General features: G+C 44.4%; 2 protein-coding genes across 6 annotated transcripts; one reads left to right on the top strand and one right to left on the bottom strand.

Moving 5' to 3' along the window:
- The first annotated feature begins 21 nt into the window (after nucleotides 1–21).
- On the top strand, nucleotides 22–10,309 carry Ttc9c (tetratricopeptide repeat domain 9C). Of its 2 annotated transcripts, XR_386507.4 has the most exons (5): nucleotides 22–354; nucleotides 691–939; nucleotides 3,339–3,521; nucleotides 7,537–7,740; nucleotides 8,459–10,309. XR_386507.4 is itself a non-coding variant. In NM_027412.3 (4 exons), exons 2-4 carry the CDS (start codon nucleotides 702–704, stop codon nucleotides 7,629–7,631), a joined length of 516 nt encoding a protein of 171 aa, NP_081688.2. In that variant the 5' UTR covers nucleotides 81–354; nucleotides 691–701; the 3' UTR covers nucleotides 7,632–10,300. The 2 variants fall into 2 exon arrangements, 1 of the variants encoding a protein (NP_081688.2); NM_027412.3 differs by having other exon boundaries at nucleotides 81–354; nucleotides 7,537–10,300.
- Nucleotides 10,310–14,521: 4,212 nt separating this feature from the next.
- Nucleotides 14,522–16,886, bottom strand: Zbtb3 (zinc finger and BTB domain containing 3). 4 transcript variants are annotated; one of them, XM_006527420.4, is made up of 3 exons: nucleotides 16,690–16,886; nucleotides 15,454–16,401; nucleotides 15,145–15,230 (listed from the first exon to the last, which is right to left on the bottom strand). In XM_006527420.4, exons 2-3 carry the CDS (start codon nucleotides 16,348–16,350, stop codon nucleotides 15,201–15,203), a joined length of 927 nt encoding a protein of 308 aa, XP_006527483.1. In that variant the 5' UTR covers nucleotides 16,351–16,401; nucleotides 16,690–16,886; the 3' UTR covers nucleotides 15,145–15,200. The 4 variants fall into 4 exon arrangements, with proteins under 4 accessions (XP_006527482.1, NP_598520.1, NP_001091707.1 ...); XM_006527419.2 differs by lacking the exon at nucleotides 16,690–16,886 and adding an exon at nucleotides 16,562–16,574 and having other exon boundaries at nucleotides 14,522–16,401; NM_133759.4 differs by having other exon boundaries at nucleotides 14,529–16,401; nucleotides 16,844–16,862.
- Between the last annotated feature and the right edge of the window lie 1,682 nt (nucleotides 16,887–18,568).

Here is an 18,568-nt window from a genome sequence, read left to right as displayed (position 1 = left end):
TTTTCTAGACTCCTTTCTGATTGGGTGGCATGACGCAATGCGCGTGCCCCGTTAGAGGCTAAACTGCTGGCAGGTCTGGTCTCTTCCTCTCTGTGCTCCTGCAACTTAAACCGAATTCCTGGAGGAGTCTTCCGGCTTGGGCCTCCGCTGTGGTGCGGTTGTTGGGCACAATGCTTCCGGCCTCTTGTGCCTCACTTGTGGACTGGAGACTCAGGCCTCACTCACTTCGGTTCCTCAATTAACAGCAGAACCATCAACAAATGTTTGTTGGATAAGGACAAATAAAGAGATTGGAAAGGAGCGAAGCCTTTTTGACTTGTTTCACTTGTTCCCGCCTACTCCATCTTCTTCCAGGTCAGGGGGTGTGCCTCAGAGAAAGAAGGAAACGAATTTTGCGGGCGGTCACACACTTGGAACGTTTAGTCGGGCCTTTGGATTTCCCTAGTGTCTGTAATCACGCCGGGATCTCTTCTAATGGAACTCATTTGGTCAATGGCCTCACTATCCTCACATCATTCCTTTTTTTAGTTTGCGGTACTTCTGGAAACTGAAAACTAGCACAGGAGAATAGATGGGACTAGTAAAAACAGCAAAACCCACATCCCTGCGAGCTTCTTGCTTACGAAATCGATGCTCTAATCATTTATTTTGATCCCATTCTACTGCTTCAGTTTCTCTTTCATTTAACAGTTCCAACAGTCATGGAGAAGCGCCTTCAGGAGGCTCAGGTATACAAGGAGGAAGGAAACCAGCGCTACCGGGAAGGAAAGTACCGAGATGCTGTGAGTAGGTACCATCGAGCTCTTCTTCAGCTGCGGGGTCTGGACCCAAGTCTGCCTTCCCCTCTTTCTAGTCTGGGACCTCAGGGCCCAGCTCTCACACCGGAGCAAGAAAACATACTGCACACCATCCAGACCCACTGCTACAACAACCTAGCTGGTAAGTATGGGACGAGCGTGGGCAGAGAATCAAGACCGCAGGGCCGGGCAGTGGTGGAGCATGACTTTAATCCCACTACTCAGGAGGTAGAGGCAGTTCAAATACAGAGTGAGTTCCAGGACAGTCAGGGCTACACAGAGAAACCCTGTATCAAAAAGCAAAACAAACAAAAAAGATAGAATCATCAAGCCCTGTGAACATTGGAAGATGTTCTTTTTCACTGCCACCTGGCTATTTAGCAGTCGATTGAAACCTGTTTCCAATTTGTAGAGTATTCTAAAAGCAAGCGGGATTTCACAAACCTCACCTGAAACTACTTCCTGGGCTCTAAAGCCCAGATATCTTGATTTGGTGGACCTAGAATGGGTTTATTTCGAAGAATGATGCTAACACCTGTAATTGCAGCACTGGAGAAGTCCAAGTAGAAAAATGGCTTCAAGTTTGAGAGCCAGACTAGCCTGTGATGTGTGCTAATACCCTAATTCAAACAAGTAAGAATTAACTGTATCCCGTCGTGGTGGCGCAAGCCTTTAATCCCAGCACTTGGGAGGCAGAGGCAGGCGGATTTCTGAGTTCGAGGCCAGCCTGGTCTACAAAGTGAGTTCCAGGACAGCCAAGGCTACACAGAGAAACCCTGTCTCAAAAAAACAAACAAAATAAAAAACAAAACAAAACAAAAAAAAATAAATTGAAAAATGGAGATAGTCATAGTCCTGGGGATGTTTCGTTTAAGGGATGGTTACATAGGATTCATAGATGTGACATTTATGACGTAGAATGTCAGGTATTTAGGTCACTACACATTGATCTATGTAACTGTCATAACAGTTCTTTCAGTTTAGTCTAATGAAATCATATCTAGTAATGAGTAGATTTAAAATTATACCCAAACAGCCTTAATTCCCAGAGCTTAAATGCTTCTTGCAAGATTCTGTGCCCTTTAAAAAACAGAAAATGCACTAAGGAATTTGCCAAAGATCACCTTTCTTAGAGAAGCCTTCAGTCACTAAGCAACAGTTTAACTTCACTTTTTCTCTAGCAGTTTGATTTTCTTCAAAGTATATTTAAAATTTCATTTGCTTGTGTATGCTTTCCACTTTGTGGTGCCCTGGCAGAATTTAATCCTTGCTTGAACTCAGTTGCTCCTCAGTAGAGATCAGTGAAGCCTTCCATCCTAGAGTGCTTTCCCTAAGCTGGTAAAATCCTGCCTCAAAGCTGGGGCCCGAAGCTAGAGCGGCACAATAGGATTGAGTGTGTTGTGTCTTAGCCAGTGTCCTCCTAAGCTGTTAAATCAGCTCCCTCCTCTCTTAAGCTCAAAGACCTCTCCCTTCTAACCTCTGTGAGAGGGATTTCCCACCTCAACCAACACCCCCACCCCTGATGGCTAGCATTACTCAAAGATATTTCTCGTGAAATCTGTTTTGGCACATGATGAGATGTCCAATCAAGCCTGGAGGTGGAGCACTTTCTTATTTAGACTAAACAAGTTTAGAGAGATGGCCCAGTAGTTAGGAACTCTGGCTGCTCTAGCAGAGGATCAGAGTTCAATTCCCAGCACCCACATGATGATTTACAACCATCTGTAACTCCAGTCTCAAGGGATATGACACTGCCCTCCCTTCTTACCACCTCAGGCACTAGGCACACACATGGTTCACGTACATAAATAGCGGCAAAACACTCAAGAGGGTGTGTGTATGTGTAAAATCATCTAGATGCTTGCCTTGTTCTCTCTACTCTTTGCTCCTGGTTTAGTGTCTGATCATAATCAGTGCTTGGTAAGTACTTACCAGTTGAAATTTTGAAGCTAAAGTGCTGGATTAATTGACCTGTGGAGAATACCCCATGTAAATAAAGCCTGCTTAGTAGGGGTGTTATAGCAGGGATGCAAGCATAGTGAAGGCTTGTTAATGGCTTCATTCTACCTGAATCTCTGCCACCTGAACATGATTTAGTTATGTTTTATTTTTTTATTTTTTTTTAAAGATTTATTTATTTATTATATGTAAGTACACTGTAGCTGTCTTCAAACACTCCAGAAGAAGGAGTCAGATCTCATTACAGATGTTTGTGAACCACCATGTGGTTGCTGTGATTTGAACTCCAGACCTTCAGAAGAGCAGTCGGGTGCTCTTACCCACTGAGCCATCTCACCAGCCCCTTATATTTTTAATTATACTTAATTCTGATAGCTGTAAAATAGAAAGTCTTTTCCTTACTTTTTTTACTTTTAAAAAATAATTATGAGCTGGGTGTGGTGGCGCACGCCTTTAATCCCAGCGCTCGGCTATAGAGACACTTGAGCTTTAGTTAATAAATGAAGGCCATGAGCTGAGCAGTGGAATCTCTCTCGTGTATAATAAGCCCTCCTCCTTTTTCCCTTTAACTTGGCCCATTAGCCTGTCTCCTCCAGATGGAGCCAGTGAACTATGAACGAGTGAGGGAATACAGTCAGAAAGTCCTAGAACGACAACCCGATAATGCCAAGGCCTTGTATCGGGCTGGAGTAGCCTTCTTCCACCTGCAAGACTATGACCGGGCTCGACACCACCTGCTTGCTGCTGTCAATAGGCAACCTAAAGGTAAGTGAGAGATGAGCATATATAAAATTGTCAGTACAAAGAAGGGATGAGTGATCAGGATGATAGTGCTAATTGCTGTGTAATTGACATTGCACACTGTATACATCATGTATTGAACTATATGCACCATTCACATTGTTATGTACATCTATTACAAAGCAACAGAAAAATACTTCTTAAAGAAAAAGAAGGGGTAGGGATGGATAGGGGTGTGTGTGTGTGTCTTAGTTGGTAGGCATGCACAAAGCTCTGATTTCAATCCTCAGCATTGCATAAAAAGCATATGTAGTGCTGTGCGTGCCTGTGGTCCCAGCACTTGGGAAGTAGAGGCAAGAGGATAAGTGTCTGTTAGTTACATAGGGAGTCTGAATATGGCTGGAGTCTGAATACATACATACATACATACACTCTGTCTCAAAACAAAACTTCCTCATTCTGGGTGGTTGCATGTCTTTAATCCCAGCACTCAGGAGGTAGAGGCAGGCAGATCTCTTGAGATTTAGGCCAGCCTGGTTTATAGAGTAAGTTTCAGGACAGCCAAGGGTATACAGAGAAACCCTGTCTCAACAAAACACCCCCCACCCCCAAAAATTGTATTGAAGTAGTACCCATGGAAAGGAAGTGTTAGTTTATTTAACTTTTCTACCTTTTTGTTTTTTTCTTTTTTTTTAAGACCTATTTATTTTTAGATATACCAGTGTTTCACTACATATGTATTGTTTACCGCTTTGTTGGTGGTGTGGACCTGGGAGAGTGGGGCTAAAAATGAGGTCACTGAAGTCTTCTTATTCAGTAGCCAACTATACTAAGAGCATTAGACAATTTATACTCTGCGGGTTACAAGAGCAAGCCACACAAAAAACAAACAATAGTAATAGCCTGCTGTAATGAGTGAATTAACACCAGTTCACTCCTATCCACTGTACCTAGGAGGGGCACATTTTAAGAGCAATTCCTTGTTTTTGAAAACATTGAGATCACAGGACTCTTACTTTCTTGGAGTTTTCTCACAGCACTCAGAATTCTCCTCACACAACTTCATTCTTGGACTGTGTCCCAACACTATAGCTGTGCACCACATGTGTCCCTGGTGCCTTTTGGGCCAAAAAGACAGTCATTCAATCTTATGGAACTAGAGTTACAGCCTGTAATGAGACACCACGTGGGTGCCAGAACTGAACCCGGATCCTCTGTAAAAGCAACGAGTTTTCTTAATAGCTGAACCATCTCTTCAGCCCTAGTTTTTAACTGTTTTTAAAATCGTTACTCAGTCCCAGGAAGGAACCGGCAAGGTGGTCATGAAAGTCTTTGCTGGGGAGCTGTCGGCCCTTGATAGCTGTCAAAAGAGGCAGAGTTAGTTGTCTATGAGGTGATCCCCTTGGAGGTCAGCCACACTCCAGCACAGGCCCCATTCCCAAGAGTAGTTAGACAACACAAACTTGACTAGATGGGGCTGAGGAAGAAGAAAACTCAAAACTTATGTGGGGAGAAAGTCAGGGAGGGCAGAGACAGCAGGATAGATATGGGAGGAGTTGGAAAAGAGGGGAATAAAATTAATATGTATTGTGTAAAATTCTCAAAGAATTAACAAAATATTAATTTAAAAATACATTTCCTTGGCAGTGGTGGTATATATATCTAAGAAAAATGATATATATATATATAACAAAGTGTACACATAAATAAGTTTTCCACTTTTGTGGGATTTTTGAGGTTTTTTTGTTTTTACTTATTGTGTGTGAGGTGGGGGTTGGAGTGGTCACAGGCCACAGCTCGTGTGGTGGCCAGAGGATGGCTTGTAGGGACTGCTTCTCTCCTTCCGCCGTGCGGGTTCTGCTTGTCAGCCTGGCTGGCAGCAAATGCCTTTACTTACTGAGACATTGTGTTAGTCCATGATTTTGTTCTTTTGAGACAGGGTTTTCCCTTCATTGCCCCGGCTAGCCTGCAGCTGCATCCCTAGTGCCAGCCTCCCTGAGGAGTGCTAGCTTTACAGGAGTTTACCGCCCACTCAGAATACTCCTGTGCTCTTGTTTCCACAGGAAAGCAACTATTTGTCCTATCTATGTCATTAGGAATATTTATGCTTAAACAGGCATATGCATTAATATTCCCTGTATCAGCTCTATAGGCCAATGGTTTATATATACAAGCCTGTTTCTGTTGATTTTGCTGTATTATAGATCAAATGTAGGGCCTTGTGCCTACCCTGCAAATACTCTACCCCTGTGACATCCCAGCCAGTTTATTCTGTATATGTAAAATATCTACTACCACCCTACCCCTTTTCTGTTTTGCCGCTGGGAACTATACTCGGGACATTACACCTACCAGGTACTGCACCCACGTCCTTTTAGTTAAATTAACTAATTTATTTATTTTGGAGTTTTGTAGGACAGAATTTCACTAGAGATCAAGCTGGATTGAACTTGGCCATCTGAACTTTTTTGTTTCTTTTTTTTTCTCTGTATGTGTGTGTGTTTGGAGACAGGATCTCCTGTAACTCAGGCTCACCTCAAGCTCAGTTTGTAGCACAGGCTGGCCTTGAACTTCTGATCTTCTCCTCTACTTCCCAAGTGCTAGTTTAACAGATATGTACCAGTTTAGGAGTTTTACTTTAAAGCCCCTACCTTTTATAGAAAGAGTGTTAATGGATCCCTGTAAATGAACTTGATCATCGCTGTTCAGCCTACTCTCCAGACAGGAGCTGGCCTTTTGCTCTACGTAGTATTTTATCATTGAGCTCAGGTAACTCCAGGTGTGACCTAGAAAAACAAGCTACTGACTGGGAGAATTTCAGATCTGGCACTCAGTTTTCAATACAGAAGGGACACTGAAGCAGATGGCAGGTTCATTTCTATATCATTTCTGTATTGTTGGTTTAACACTGAATATGGTGTCGTTCTCTATCCCCTCTGCACCCCCCCCCCATTTTATTTTTTTGACAGGGTCTCTCTTCTTTGTTCTAGCTGTTCTAAAACTCACTATGTAGACCAGGTTTACCTCAAACTCAGGTCCAATTGCCTCTGCCTTCTCTGTGCTGAGCTTAAAGGCCACCAACTCTGTTGCTTTCCTTTTTTCATTTTTTTTTTTTTAAGATTTATTTTATGTATATGAGTACACCATTGCTCTCTTCCGACACACCAGAAGAGGGCACCAGTTCCCATTATAGATGGTTCTGAGTCACCATGTGGTTGCTGGGAATTGAACTCAGGACCTTGGGAAGAGCAGCGGTGCTTTTAACTGCTGAGCCATCTCCAGCCCTCTTTTTTTCATTCCTAAAGCCACTACTGGAAGTTAAGAAGCAGAGGAACTCCAAACATAACAGTGTAATAAAATTTCTCTAAATTAAATGAGTGTTAAAGCCACTACAAGCTAATGAAGGAATAAAAGCCATTTGTTTGTTTTTTGTTTTTTTGGTTTTTCGAGACAGGGTTTCTCTGTATAGCCCTGGCTGTCCTGGAACTCCCTCTGTAGACCAGGTGGACTTCAAACTTACAGAGATCTGCCTGCCTCTGCCTTCTGAGTGCTGTGATTAAAAGCATGCACCTGCCTCTGCCATCTCTCCAGCCCCTTGTTTAATTTTAAGCTGGGTTTGGTGGTAGAAGCAAAAGAATCGGGTGTTCAAGGCCATTTTCAGATATAGATCAAATTCAAAGTCAGTCTCTTAATAATAATAACTCATAGTGGCATTAAAAATAGAATTTACGCTGGGCAGTGGTGGCGCACGCCTTTAATCCCAGCACTTGGGAGGCAGAGGCTGGTGGATTTCTGAGTTCAAGGCCAGCCTGGTCTACAAAGTGAGTTCCAGGACAGCCAGGGCTACACAGAGAAACCCTGTCTCCAAATAAATAAATAAATAAATAAATAAATAAATAAATAATAGAATTTACTATTATATGGAATAGTTGTGATACATTCAGAGTTTGGAGAACTAAAATAACTAGGAGTGTTAACAATGCTCTGTGGTCCATTTGTGTCATTATGGTCTGTCTGTAAACCTCTATTGTCTTTGAAGATGCCAATGTTCGGCGGTACCTCCAGTTGACGCAGTCAGAACTCAGCAGCTACCATAGGAAGGAGAAACAGCTGTACCTGGGCATGTTTGGTTAATGAAGAAAAGAGACATTTCTCAACTTGAACTCAAGTGGACAAGCAAAGGCCCATTGGGGAATCTGAGCCTCACTCAGCAAAAGGAGTTCACCCTTTACCTCTGACCCAGGTGGATTTCCATTTTGTTTCCTGTTCTGCACAAGTTCTTTGCTCCTTAGACCATCTGCATCGTTTATTGTCTGTCCCCTAGTGTATTTGTATGGCTTACAATCTGAGAACATTCATCGACTGTGGGTGGAATCAACTGTATTTGTGGCATAGATTTAATGGGGTGTTATTAAATGTTCTCAGACACAGAGGAGAGGGCCGGTGAAGGGTGAGAGAGTAAGGACAGGCAAACAGGAATCTTCTGTAGTATCTTCAGATGCTTTTGTTTTGCTTAGTGGGATTTTTTTTTCTTTTAATTATAAATTGAGCCCAAGTATATTTACATTAAAGATTTGAAATTAGCTGGGTGTGGTGGCGCACACGTTTAGTCCCAGCACTTGGGGGAGTCAGGCAGATTTCTGAGTTTGAGGCTAGTCTGGTCTACAGAGTGAGTTCCAGGACAGCCAGGGCTACACAGAGAAACCCTGTCTGGAAAAACCAAAAACAAACAAACAAAAAAAGATTTGAAATTAATCATTTTAGGGCTAAGGCTGTAGCTCAGTGGTAGAGTGCTCGCCTAGCACGAATAAGGCCCTGGGTTTAATTCCCCAGTGCTACAAAACCAACCAACGAAATAACAAGAAATGAATCAAACTGTTATTTAAATTAATTTCTTATACTCCTTTAATATTTCAGAGACATTCAGATTATTTTCCTCCATAAAAGTATCTTCTTTCTAGGCAGACTTGGTGGTAGATGCCTGCAATCCCAGCACTTTGGAGTCTAAACCATGACAATCACAAATTCAAGGTCAGTCAGATCTTGTCTCAGAATTAAAGGGCTGGAGATAACAGCTCTGTGGGAAAACCCTGGGTTTAATTCCCCTTTCTGGTTTTTGGTTTGCTTTGTTCCCTCCTGGTAATTTCTAGTCCTTGCTATTGCTTGCACTCAGATCACTGACAAAGTACAACTTATTTGTCATTAATTTAGTCTTTTTTTAAAACTTCTGGAGTGAATGCCTGGGATACATGAAACCCTGTTTTTACCTTCTCTCTGACCTTGTGCCAAGAAGGAACCCAAGTGCTGGTGCACTTTCTCTGGGTGTGTGTGTATGTATGGTGTGGGAGCTTAAACCCACCTTGCACATGCGAGGCAAGCACCCTGTCATCAAGCTACACAGCTAGTCCCACAGAATTTGGTTTGTATTTCAAAAAGTTTCTCTGCGTAGCTTTGGCTGTCCAAGTCTGAATATTTCATAGATACATTCTAAAGTGTTCACTTTTCTGAAAGGCATTACTTTTGTCTTCTTGAAAGTGTACCGTAGGGGCTGGAGAGATGGCTCAGCGGTTAAGAGCACTGACTGCTCTTCCAAAAGTCCTGAGTTCAAATGCAGCGACCACTTGGTGGCTCACAACCATCCCTAATGAGATCTGACTCCCTCTTCTGGAGTGTCTGAAGACAGCAACAGTGTACTTACATATAATAAACCTTAAAAAAAAGTGTACCCTAATAAATCATGACAGAACCTGTTTCCTCTTCAGCTGTCACTCTGTCTTGTAGGTGCTCAGGACCTTACAGAGGAAAGAAAGTACAAGGAAAGATGTTTATTGTTTAGTGTGTTGGAAGCACCTGATAGAATCCTGAAGAAGCTGTGTCACTCATGGGTGCAAACCTAGGGTTGTCTTGCCTTGCCTTGCCTCGGTGGCATTCAGCTACTGGTGGCTGGTCTGTCATTCTGTTTACCCTGGATCCTCTTTATGTCATGGCTGACAATTAGTAGCTAAGACCATGTAGTAGGCCTCCACCTTTATAAGCAGAGATAATAAGCATGTGTCGCTAGCCATTATATAATCAAAAACCAAATATGTTTCTTGGGGTGGGACCAACTAGCTTATTAATAATACCTAAAACTCTCCTAATACTCTGTGCTTCTATGTTCCTCCCCATAATTTAAATAATATATCCAACAAGATAAAAAGCTTTTCTACCAAACCTAAAAAAATACAAGGACAGAACTAAGTAGAATATTTTATCTTGCAGACTTCTTAAACTGCTAAAGTTAGCATATGTCTGTGATTTCAGCACTCAAGAGTGCTGAGGCAGAAGGATTACTATAAGGCCAGTCTGGCTATATACTGAATTCCAGACTAGCCAGACTTACCTAACAAAATCATGTCTTAAAAACTCAGATGGATAAAATCCCTATACTGGTTTGGCAAAATTTTGTCATAGTGAGTCCTGTCACATTAAGTTAGAACCCCTTTTTTTTTTTTAAGTTTCTACTCAGTAATTTTCCAGTATAAATCTCACCACTACCCCTCAATTATAAATATCCACTTGTCTAATTGGAGTCAATTAGGTCCAATCTCTGTGTCCCGCTGTAAAATCTAGTTGCTATAGTTCCTATGCCATGACTGCCCCTGAATGGTCCATTTCCTATGCTTTTAAAAATAATTAAAATCATTGTCATCTTGCATGTTTCACTTCTTCAGAGCTGGTTTTGCTTCCTGGCTGTTGTGTAAAAATTTGATGTTAAAGGAAGCTGTCTATTACATCAATGAGGAAAAATAAAACTGATATTCACAAATGCATCTTAGAAATTTATTTCACTGATAATTTCTCAGCCTTCCTAGCAGTGTCAGACTTATTCTGTAGCTCAGCGCCCAACAGACTCAGTAAGTCACAGAAAAATAAAACCAAGCCTGACCTAGGGCTTGAAGAGGTCTGATGAGCCCACATTGTGAATCAGCCTCAGAGGATCCCTAAATATAAGTTCAGTAGTCTGTGGAGGGGACAGGCTCCAGCTTTACCAGGCTTTAAGCATTTCCAACAAGATTTGAAGGTTCTAAGTGAAGAGGTAGTCTTTGTGGTGCATGTGAAAGGACACACATGAGGGCATTTTGAGACCCACTCCGTCATAGTTTGGCCTCAAGTTCTATTTACATATTACCTGTGTTAGTGCTTAGGCCATGTGAGAGTTGTTACGTGTTAGCTTTGCAGTAGAGCACTTGCCTAGCACTGCCCAAAAATTACTTGTAAGATATTTTCAGTTTTTAATGTTCCTGTAGCCTTGCCTGCACTGGATCTCATGGCAGTCCTCCTGTGTTGGCCCCCTAGGTGCTAGGATTATAAGCATGAGCCAGCATACCAGCTATCTTTTTTTATGTACATTAGTGTTTTGTCTGCTTGTATGTCAGTATGTGATGGTGTCAGATCTTGGAGTTAATTGTAAGCTGCCACATGGGTGCTGGGAATAGAAAATGGGTCCTATGGAAGAGCAGTCAGTGCTTTTATCTGCTGAGCCATCTCTCCAGCCCCATTAGCTGTCTTCACACACTGGTTCTTCCTAAGTTGCCCAGGCTAGCCCCATCTATTTGAGCTCAAATGAATCTTCTGCCTGAACCCGCCAAGTAACTAAAACTACTGGCAAGTTCCACTCACCTGCCTTTAAAACTGAAGGTGTATTTACTTATTCGTGGATTCTTTTTCTTTCTCCTCTGTGCTAGGGCTTTACAGATGTTAGGCAGGTACTTTCCCACTAAATTATACTCTGACTTTTCAGTTAAGTGTTGGCCAAAGGCCTGACTAGCCCAGTAGTGCCTATTACTCAGATTGTCTAGAGAAACTACATCCAAAAGGACATTGTTCTTTACTTTGAGGAACTGATGTTCTAAAAACAACATATTCAACCCCACCCTCTACCTTTTAAGTGAGAAATCAGTAACTATAAAGCTAGCCCTTTTGAAGGCAGCTGATTTTTTTATTTTTTTCGAGACAGGGTTTCTCTGTATAGCCCTGGCTATCCTGGATTCACTTTGTAGACCAGGCTGGCCTCGAACTCAGAAATCCACCTGCCTCTGCCTCCAAAGTGCTGGGATTAAAGGCAAGTGCCACCACTGCCCGGTGGCAGCTGATTCTTATAGGCATATTGATATTTACTGTAGAAAAGACTGAAAAGGGTACTCTACTTGCTTAGAATAGCTTTTACTATTTATATTTTGCCCTGTCTTGGGAGGAATTAAGGCAGTAATACATTTGCATAAATAAAATTGGAAGATAGTTAATGTAAGGATGTGAGCTGGGCTTGGTTGTATATCCTGTAATCACAGTACTGATAAGGCTAAGGCAGAAGATCTAGAGTTTCAGGCTAACCTGGTCTACATTGCAAAACTCTCTCAAAAGACCAAGGAGGTAGGCATAGTAGTTTATGCCTACACTACCAGAACTTGGGGTGTTAAAGGCAAGTGGATCAGGAAGGAGGACAAGGTAATCTTCAGCTACTTCCCAAGTTCAGGGCCGACAGGTCTACAAGAAACCTGGTTTCCAAAACCAGAAGGCAGGGAGGAAAAGGAGTGACTGGTGTACAACTCACTTTTCATTCTGGGGCAGATGGGGTCCTCTGTTTTGCTGCCTCCACCTGCCAAGTAGACAGGAGCGGCTGCCATTGTGCTCGCACTCAGCTTTAGAATTTCTCTCCGCAGCAAAACAACAAAAACCCCAAAAACCTCTCGCTTCCCATAGGGAGCTTTCTTTGGCCAAACCGTTGCTGTTCAGCTCAGTCTCCTCCTATCTCAAAACAGCAGTAGCTCAGCAGTTCTGAGTGTGAAAGCTTGTTGTAGTTTGACCTTTTTCAGTTTCCCTTCCTGTTTGATTTGCATTTAGGTCCTTGTGTGCAGGAGAGGATGTCTGTAGGGCACTGGCTACTCTTGTTACAGCTTTACCTTCACAAACTGCAAAGCTGCTCCATTTACACTGAGCTGTTTCCCCTCATCCCATCTCAACACTTCACAGACTCTAGGCTTTGGTTTTTCTCACTCTGTTGCCAATGCTTTATTGAGTTCTTACGCTTTTTAGGCTCCTGTTGTTAGGCTTTTACTTTCTTTTTTGGAATACTTGGGAACAAACCTAAGGTCTCAGGTTAGGTAAGCAATCAGTCTCCAGCCCCACACATTAGAAGTAAAAGTCTAAGATTAGATGACTGTAAGATCCTCATGGGGTTTCCTTTCCTGCTTTTGCTTTCTCAAGCATCAGTCACAGGTTTTCTTAGCTCCTGTAAAAGTCCCTACCCGGGGGCTGGTGAGATGGCTCAGCAGGTAAGAGCACCAAACTGCTCTTCCAAAGGTCCTGAGTTCAAATCCCAGCAACCACATGGTGGCTCACAACCATCCGTAACAAGATCTGACTCCCTCTTCTGGAGTGTCTGAAGACAGCTACAGTGTACTTACATATAATAAATAAATAATCTAAAAAAAAAAAAATCTCGGGCTGGTGAGGTGGCTCAGTGGGTAAGAGCACCCGACTGCTCTTCTGAAGGTTCAGAGTTCGAATCCCAGCAACCACATGGTGGCTCACAACCATCCGTAATGAGATCTGACTCCCTCTTCTGGTGTGTCTGAAGACAGCTACACTACACTTACATATATTAATAAATTTAAAAAAAAAAAATCTCTCCCCACAGGGTATATTGTTTTCTCTCGTTTCTTCAGAGACCTCAATTCAAATTCACAAATAGGCAAAAATTTCTAGTTATCAATACATGACACTTTGTTGACAACAGTGTCTGTCGTCATAATAGCCAACCAAAGACCTTTCTAGGTACAAAGCAGAGGTGACAAGGTAAGAGAACAAAACCATTCACTCAAAAGAATTAGAAAACTACTTCTAGGGCTGGAGAAGTTCTGACCCCCCCCCCCCCCCTGTTCTTCAAGAGGCCCCAGGTTCAATCCTCAGCATCCACATGGTGGTTAACAACCATCTGTAACCCCAGGTCCAGAGGATTCTATGCCCTCTTCTGGCCTCAGATAACAGGCATGCATGTGGCACACAGACCAGCATGCAGCCAAAACCCTACACACACAAAATAAGAATACAAGCTGGGCAGAGGCAGGTGGATCATTGTGAGTTCAAGACCAGCCTGGTCTACAGTTCCAACTTCCAGGACAGCCAGGGCTACACACAGAGAAACTCTGCCTCGAGAAAACAAAATAAGAATACATTTTTATTTTATTTTGGTTTTTTTGAGATAGGGTGTGTCGCCCTAGGTATCCTGATCTTGGAGACTAGGCTGTCCTCAGAGATCCACCTGCCTCTGCCTCCCAATACCGAGATTAAAAGCAAACTGTCTACCACTGCCCTCCTAATAAATCTTTTCTCTTGGTTCTTTGAGATGGGGTTTCTGTGTAACAGCCCTGTGTAATTCACCACTACACCTGGTGAATAAATAAATCATAAAAAAAAAAAAGGCCAGTTGGTGCTGGTGCATGCATTTGATCCCAGCACTGGGGAGACAGCAGGCTTAACTCTGAAATCTTGCCTGGTCTACAGAGTGAATCCCAGGACAGCCAACACTGTCATACAGAGAAACCCTGTCTCAAAAAAAGAAACCGACTTCTACCTGCCTTGAACGTTTGCTGTGGACCACAATAACAAGCATGTTGTCTGGAGTCACAAGCCAAGTTCAAATCCTAGTTTTCTCCATAACCAGCTCTATGACCCTGAACGAATGAATGAGTCCCAAGTCTCAAGTCTCGGGAAAGGGAGGTGGGCCTAATACCCCCATGAAGTTGTCAAAAGATTAATCGTGAAGTGCCCAATCCAGCCCAGAACACAAGTTCAACTACAGCAATCCATGTCTAAGATTCCCTCTTTGTACTTTAAGTCTATGCCACCCTCTCCCTGTCTCACTTTTTGCCTCATGAGCAATTAGACTCACATGCTTACCCAATACAGGTGTCAGATAAAAGAACTAGAGGGCAGACATGAAGTCATGTAGACATGTGGAAGAAACCAGCCAACACCAGTTCAAAGGGATAATTTCAGTGCTAGTTTTATGTTCCAGAATGTGGAATGAGCAGTTACACCTCAGGAAAATTCTCAGTGCCCTTGGAGAACTGGCTGACTTGCTCTGCCCTATAACATCCTGTTTATCTGGCTGGGCAAAGAAAAGGGTAGACAGCTTCGGGTTGGGAAGAACCTTCATTCTGCCACCCTGGAGTGATGAGGTGCTTCCAGCCTTCTCTGTAGCCATCTAGCAATGGTAAGAGCAGGCCTGGCATCAGTTCATGCTCCCCAGATGTTAATTTTTAGGACCAAGTGCAAATTCTTTGGGTGGACCTCCACCACCACTGCTATGTCTCTCTGTCGTTTGGGAGCCAGAGAGGGGCTGCACCCCTAGAATGGTGCTAGCCTCTGGATCTGGTTTGCTGCGTTTGGCCAGGTCCTCATTGTGAGCCTTGCGGATGTGGCGGTAGAGGTCCCCTGACTGTGTGTAGCTTCGTAGGCAATAGCGGCACTCATAGGGCCGCTCACGTGTGTGCACTGTGGCATGTCGCCTTAGTGTATAAGAACATGAGAAGGTCTTTCCACAAGTCTTGCAGGTGGGAACATCCTCTGTAAAATTTCCAAAGCTCCCTTGGGCTGCTTCATACTCAGGAGGAGGGTAGAGTGGTTCATGCAGGGCTGCTGGTGCAGGCAGGGGTGAGGTTACCAGCCCTCGATGATACTGCCCTGGACCTGGCAGCAGATGGTATGGTAGATGAGATTCCGGAGGCAGGAAGTGGTCACTTGGCCCCACCTCCTCTAGTCCTGTTGCCCCTGGCTCCTCAAAAGCCTCTGCCTGTGAGGGCTGTCCCCCATACACTGCTCCTCCAGGTGGGAACAGCCCTTCAGATCTGTGGGGCTGTTCCTCTGACAAGTCAGCCTCCTCATCAGAGATCACAATAGCTTCTACTTTTACCTGGACCAGTTCAGCTTCAACTGGGGCTGGAGCCTGGGATAGAACTGGGGCTGGCGCTGGGGGTGGGGCTGGAGCTGGGGGATAGAAGCCTTGCAATGGTCCTCCAGTATCCCTTGGTTCCACCACCCTCAGACTCTCAGGAACCACATCAAGAGGAGTCAAGGGCTCCACCGAAACTCCTGGAAGGCCAGAAGAGAAGTAGTTTACAGGAATGGTCTCTGTAGAGCTACTTGGGCTGGCAAGAGAGACGGAGACATCAGCCACTGGTGGAGGAGGTGCCCGAAGATGTGATGAGTCAACTTCCATGCTTGGTTGTGTAGTGTCTGCCCCCCCAGATACTGGTGGCTCATCTGCAGGATGAGCAATGGGTAAGGGAGTGGCTGGACCCTTCCATTCCTCTTTGTTCCAGCGGGCTGACGGTTCAACAGATGCCAGTAAAGGCTGTGGGCCTCGAGAACTGCCTGACAAAAACTCCAGACTAGCAGGATTGGTTTCCTCTTCCTTCTTGGTACTGTCTGCCTCTGCCAGAGCTCGGGCCTGCAATCGTTGCTTACAAACCTTAACAATGTCATTCATGTGCAAGTAGCTGGCAGCTGCCAGCACATCTTCTAGAGGAGTATCTCCCCTAAGGGCCAGCTGGCCAGCATACATAAAGTCCAAAAGCAACCCAAAGGCTGGGGCCGTGACAATCTCATTGTGAATACACACCAGGTCCCTCTTGTCCAATTCCCGCTCCTTGTAGAAAAGCTGAAAGAATGGGCTGCAGGAGGCCAGCACAGCCCGATGGGCCAAGAACTGGGTACTACCAACCATCACAGTGCAGTCACAAAGGAAACCCTGGGACCGTTGCTCCCGCAGGCTCTGAAGCAGCTGCTGACTGTGTTCTGGGAACTCCATAGCACCCCAAGGAGGGAAGGGTGCCCAAGAGAGTTCCCTACCACTGACTCCCTGGGAAGAAAGGACAGTAAATTAGGTAACTTCCATAGCAACCTCCACATCAGCCCTTAAATAGAGCTGACCACCCAAGGCCTCTGGCAACATGCTGTCCCCCACCCCCAACCATGTTTCAGTTAACTGCCCTTCTTTTTCCACTATCCCACCCAAAGACCTGTTGGCTCCGCCCCCTGAGCCTAACCTTAGGAATCGTCCCCGCCCCTATTCGAAAAAAAGCCCTGCCCCCGGAAGTCCCGCCCCCTAAGCAGCCTGTGCTTCCTCGATTCTCAGCCGGTGCCTTACAATGAGTCCTCCAACTAGGACTGTCTTTTGCGCCCAAGCTTTCCCGGGTGATGCCTTCACGCCCCAGACCCGGAACTTCCTGCGCTTTTCCCTCTCGAACTCCAAGGCTAAGGACTCCCAACGTAGGAACTAGCAGAGAAAGCTGAGCCCTCACCCACGACCTAGCAGCTACTAGGAGAGCTCCGCCTCTTCCCACCTCCGCTATCTTAATTGGCTCAAGCTTGCCCTCTCTTGTTGTGGATTGGCTCACTGTGAGCTACCCCGCCCCTCGATAACCGGCTTCTCCAAATGGGCAATCCCTGCCATTGCTCAGGCGTCGAGGCTCACAATTGGTTGTTGCTCCTGTCCTAAACTTTTCTTCCTCATCCCGCCTTCCCTCAGAGACCTCAGGATTGGCTGAACTTATTCATCTGTTTCCCATAGGGAAATTACCCGCCTGGGTGGGGCGAGGTTGGCAGTAACGCAGTGTATTCGGGAGTATACAGCCTGTTTCTGCTGCGGACTACCTAGAAGGAGAACTATAACAAAATGGTGTGATAACCTGTAGGCCCACGTCTAGACCAAGCTCTGCCGAAACAGTGGGCAGTAAGCCACACCTCCCAAAAGTGCAGTTCACTCTTGCAGATCTGGTCCTCGAAAATTACAGGATGCGCCACTAGTTCAGGCTCAGTAGTGGTGTTAGTAACTACCTCTAACTCTATGAAGATGATGGACTGTTCTCTAGGCAAGCCCTAGTAAGGACAGAAATGGGACAGAGTCTAAGGATATCTGTGTTGTTAAAATCTTTTCCCTGAGGGGGGCTGCGATCGGAATGTAAAGTCAATAAGTAGAGAAAACAAAACAAAACAAAAAACTCTTCTGTAAGGTCCCAATGATAAACCAAGGTACTATGCCACTAGTACCTTGGGCCCCTGAGAACTTATTGGCCTTTCTTACAGAGCCTAGGTGAGGGGTTACTTACAGGAGTGTGGGTGAGCCACTTCAGAAGTCCCTGGCTAAAGGGTTTACCCAGCATAATGTTCCTGTAGCCATATAGATGGAGCTCCCTCCCTAAGTCATTCTCCACCTATAGAATTCTGGGTATATATATATATATATATATATATATATATATATATATATATATATATATATATATATATATATATATATATGTATATCAATCAGGTAATATATGTAATATATATATTACACACACACCCAGCCCTGGAGATCCTGGGGTCATGTGCAATTAGGGAACTGGTTGAGGGAAGTGACTGGATACTCAAGTGAGGGTCTCATGACCCTCCACAGCCCCTCATCCTATAAGGGAAAGTCAACAGTCAGCAAGCACAGCTGAGGTGGTCTTCTGCCTGCAGACCCAGCTAAAGTTCTGAGGAGGATGGTAGTTTGCCTCCAAAGATAGTCCTGTTTGGTCCCATAATACACATGTGGTTGTGCATGTCCACAATATGTTCAGGAGGTAGAAGACAGAGCATCGGAACTTCAAGGCCAGCCGGAACAACAAACTTTCAGCACAGCCTGGACAGCATAAAACCCAAGTGTAGGTGATGTGCTCTTTTAATCCCAACACTTGGGAAATAGAGGCAGGCAGATCTCTGAGAGTTTAAAGTCAACCTGGTCAATATAGTGAGTTCTAGGCCACCAGAGCTGCACCATGAGTCCCTGGAAATAGTTCCACGAATGGAGTTTTGTTTATTTTTTCAATTGAGCTACTTCTTGTTTGCTTGAGAGGATTTCCACATGTAGCACAGGTTGTCTTGGAACTTAGAGTGCTCCTGCCAATGTCTCACCAGCAGGAGCTATAGGCAGGTCAATGGTGACCAGTATTGAAGAAACATTTCCCCCACCCTGTACCTTCTCCTTTTTTTTTTTCCTT

The sequence above is a fragment of the Mus musculus genome, chromosome 19 (genome assembly GCF_000001635.26).
Source record: "Mus musculus strain C57BL/6J chromosome 19, GRCm38.p6 C57BL/6J".
In the NCBI taxonomy this organism is placed as follows: domain Eukaryota; kingdom Metazoa; phylum Chordata; class Mammalia; order Rodentia; family Muridae; genus Mus; species Mus musculus.
Note: the sequence above shows the minus strand (reverse complement) of the source record. Positions and strands in the feature narration are given on the sequence as shown.

Excerpts from the sequence above, each read along its gene's own strand:
- Ttc9c (NM_027412.3), top strand. The coding sequence starts at position 702 with ATGGAGAAGCGCCTTCAGGAGGCTCAGGTATACAAGGAGGAAGGAAAC. Across the intron at positions 940-3,338 it reads CTGCTACAACAACCTAGCTG|CCTGTCTCCTCCAGATGGAG; the intron begins GTAAGTATGGGA and ends TTGGCCCATTAG. Across the intron at positions 3,522-7,536 it reads TGTCAATAGGCAACCTAAAG|ATGCCAATGTTCGGCGGTAC; the intron begins GTAAGTGAGAGA and ends TTGTCTTTGAAG.
- Zbtb3 (NM_133759.4), bottom strand. The coding sequence starts at position 16,350 with ATGGAGTTCCCAGAACACAGTCAGCAGCTGCTTCAGAGCCTGCGGGAG.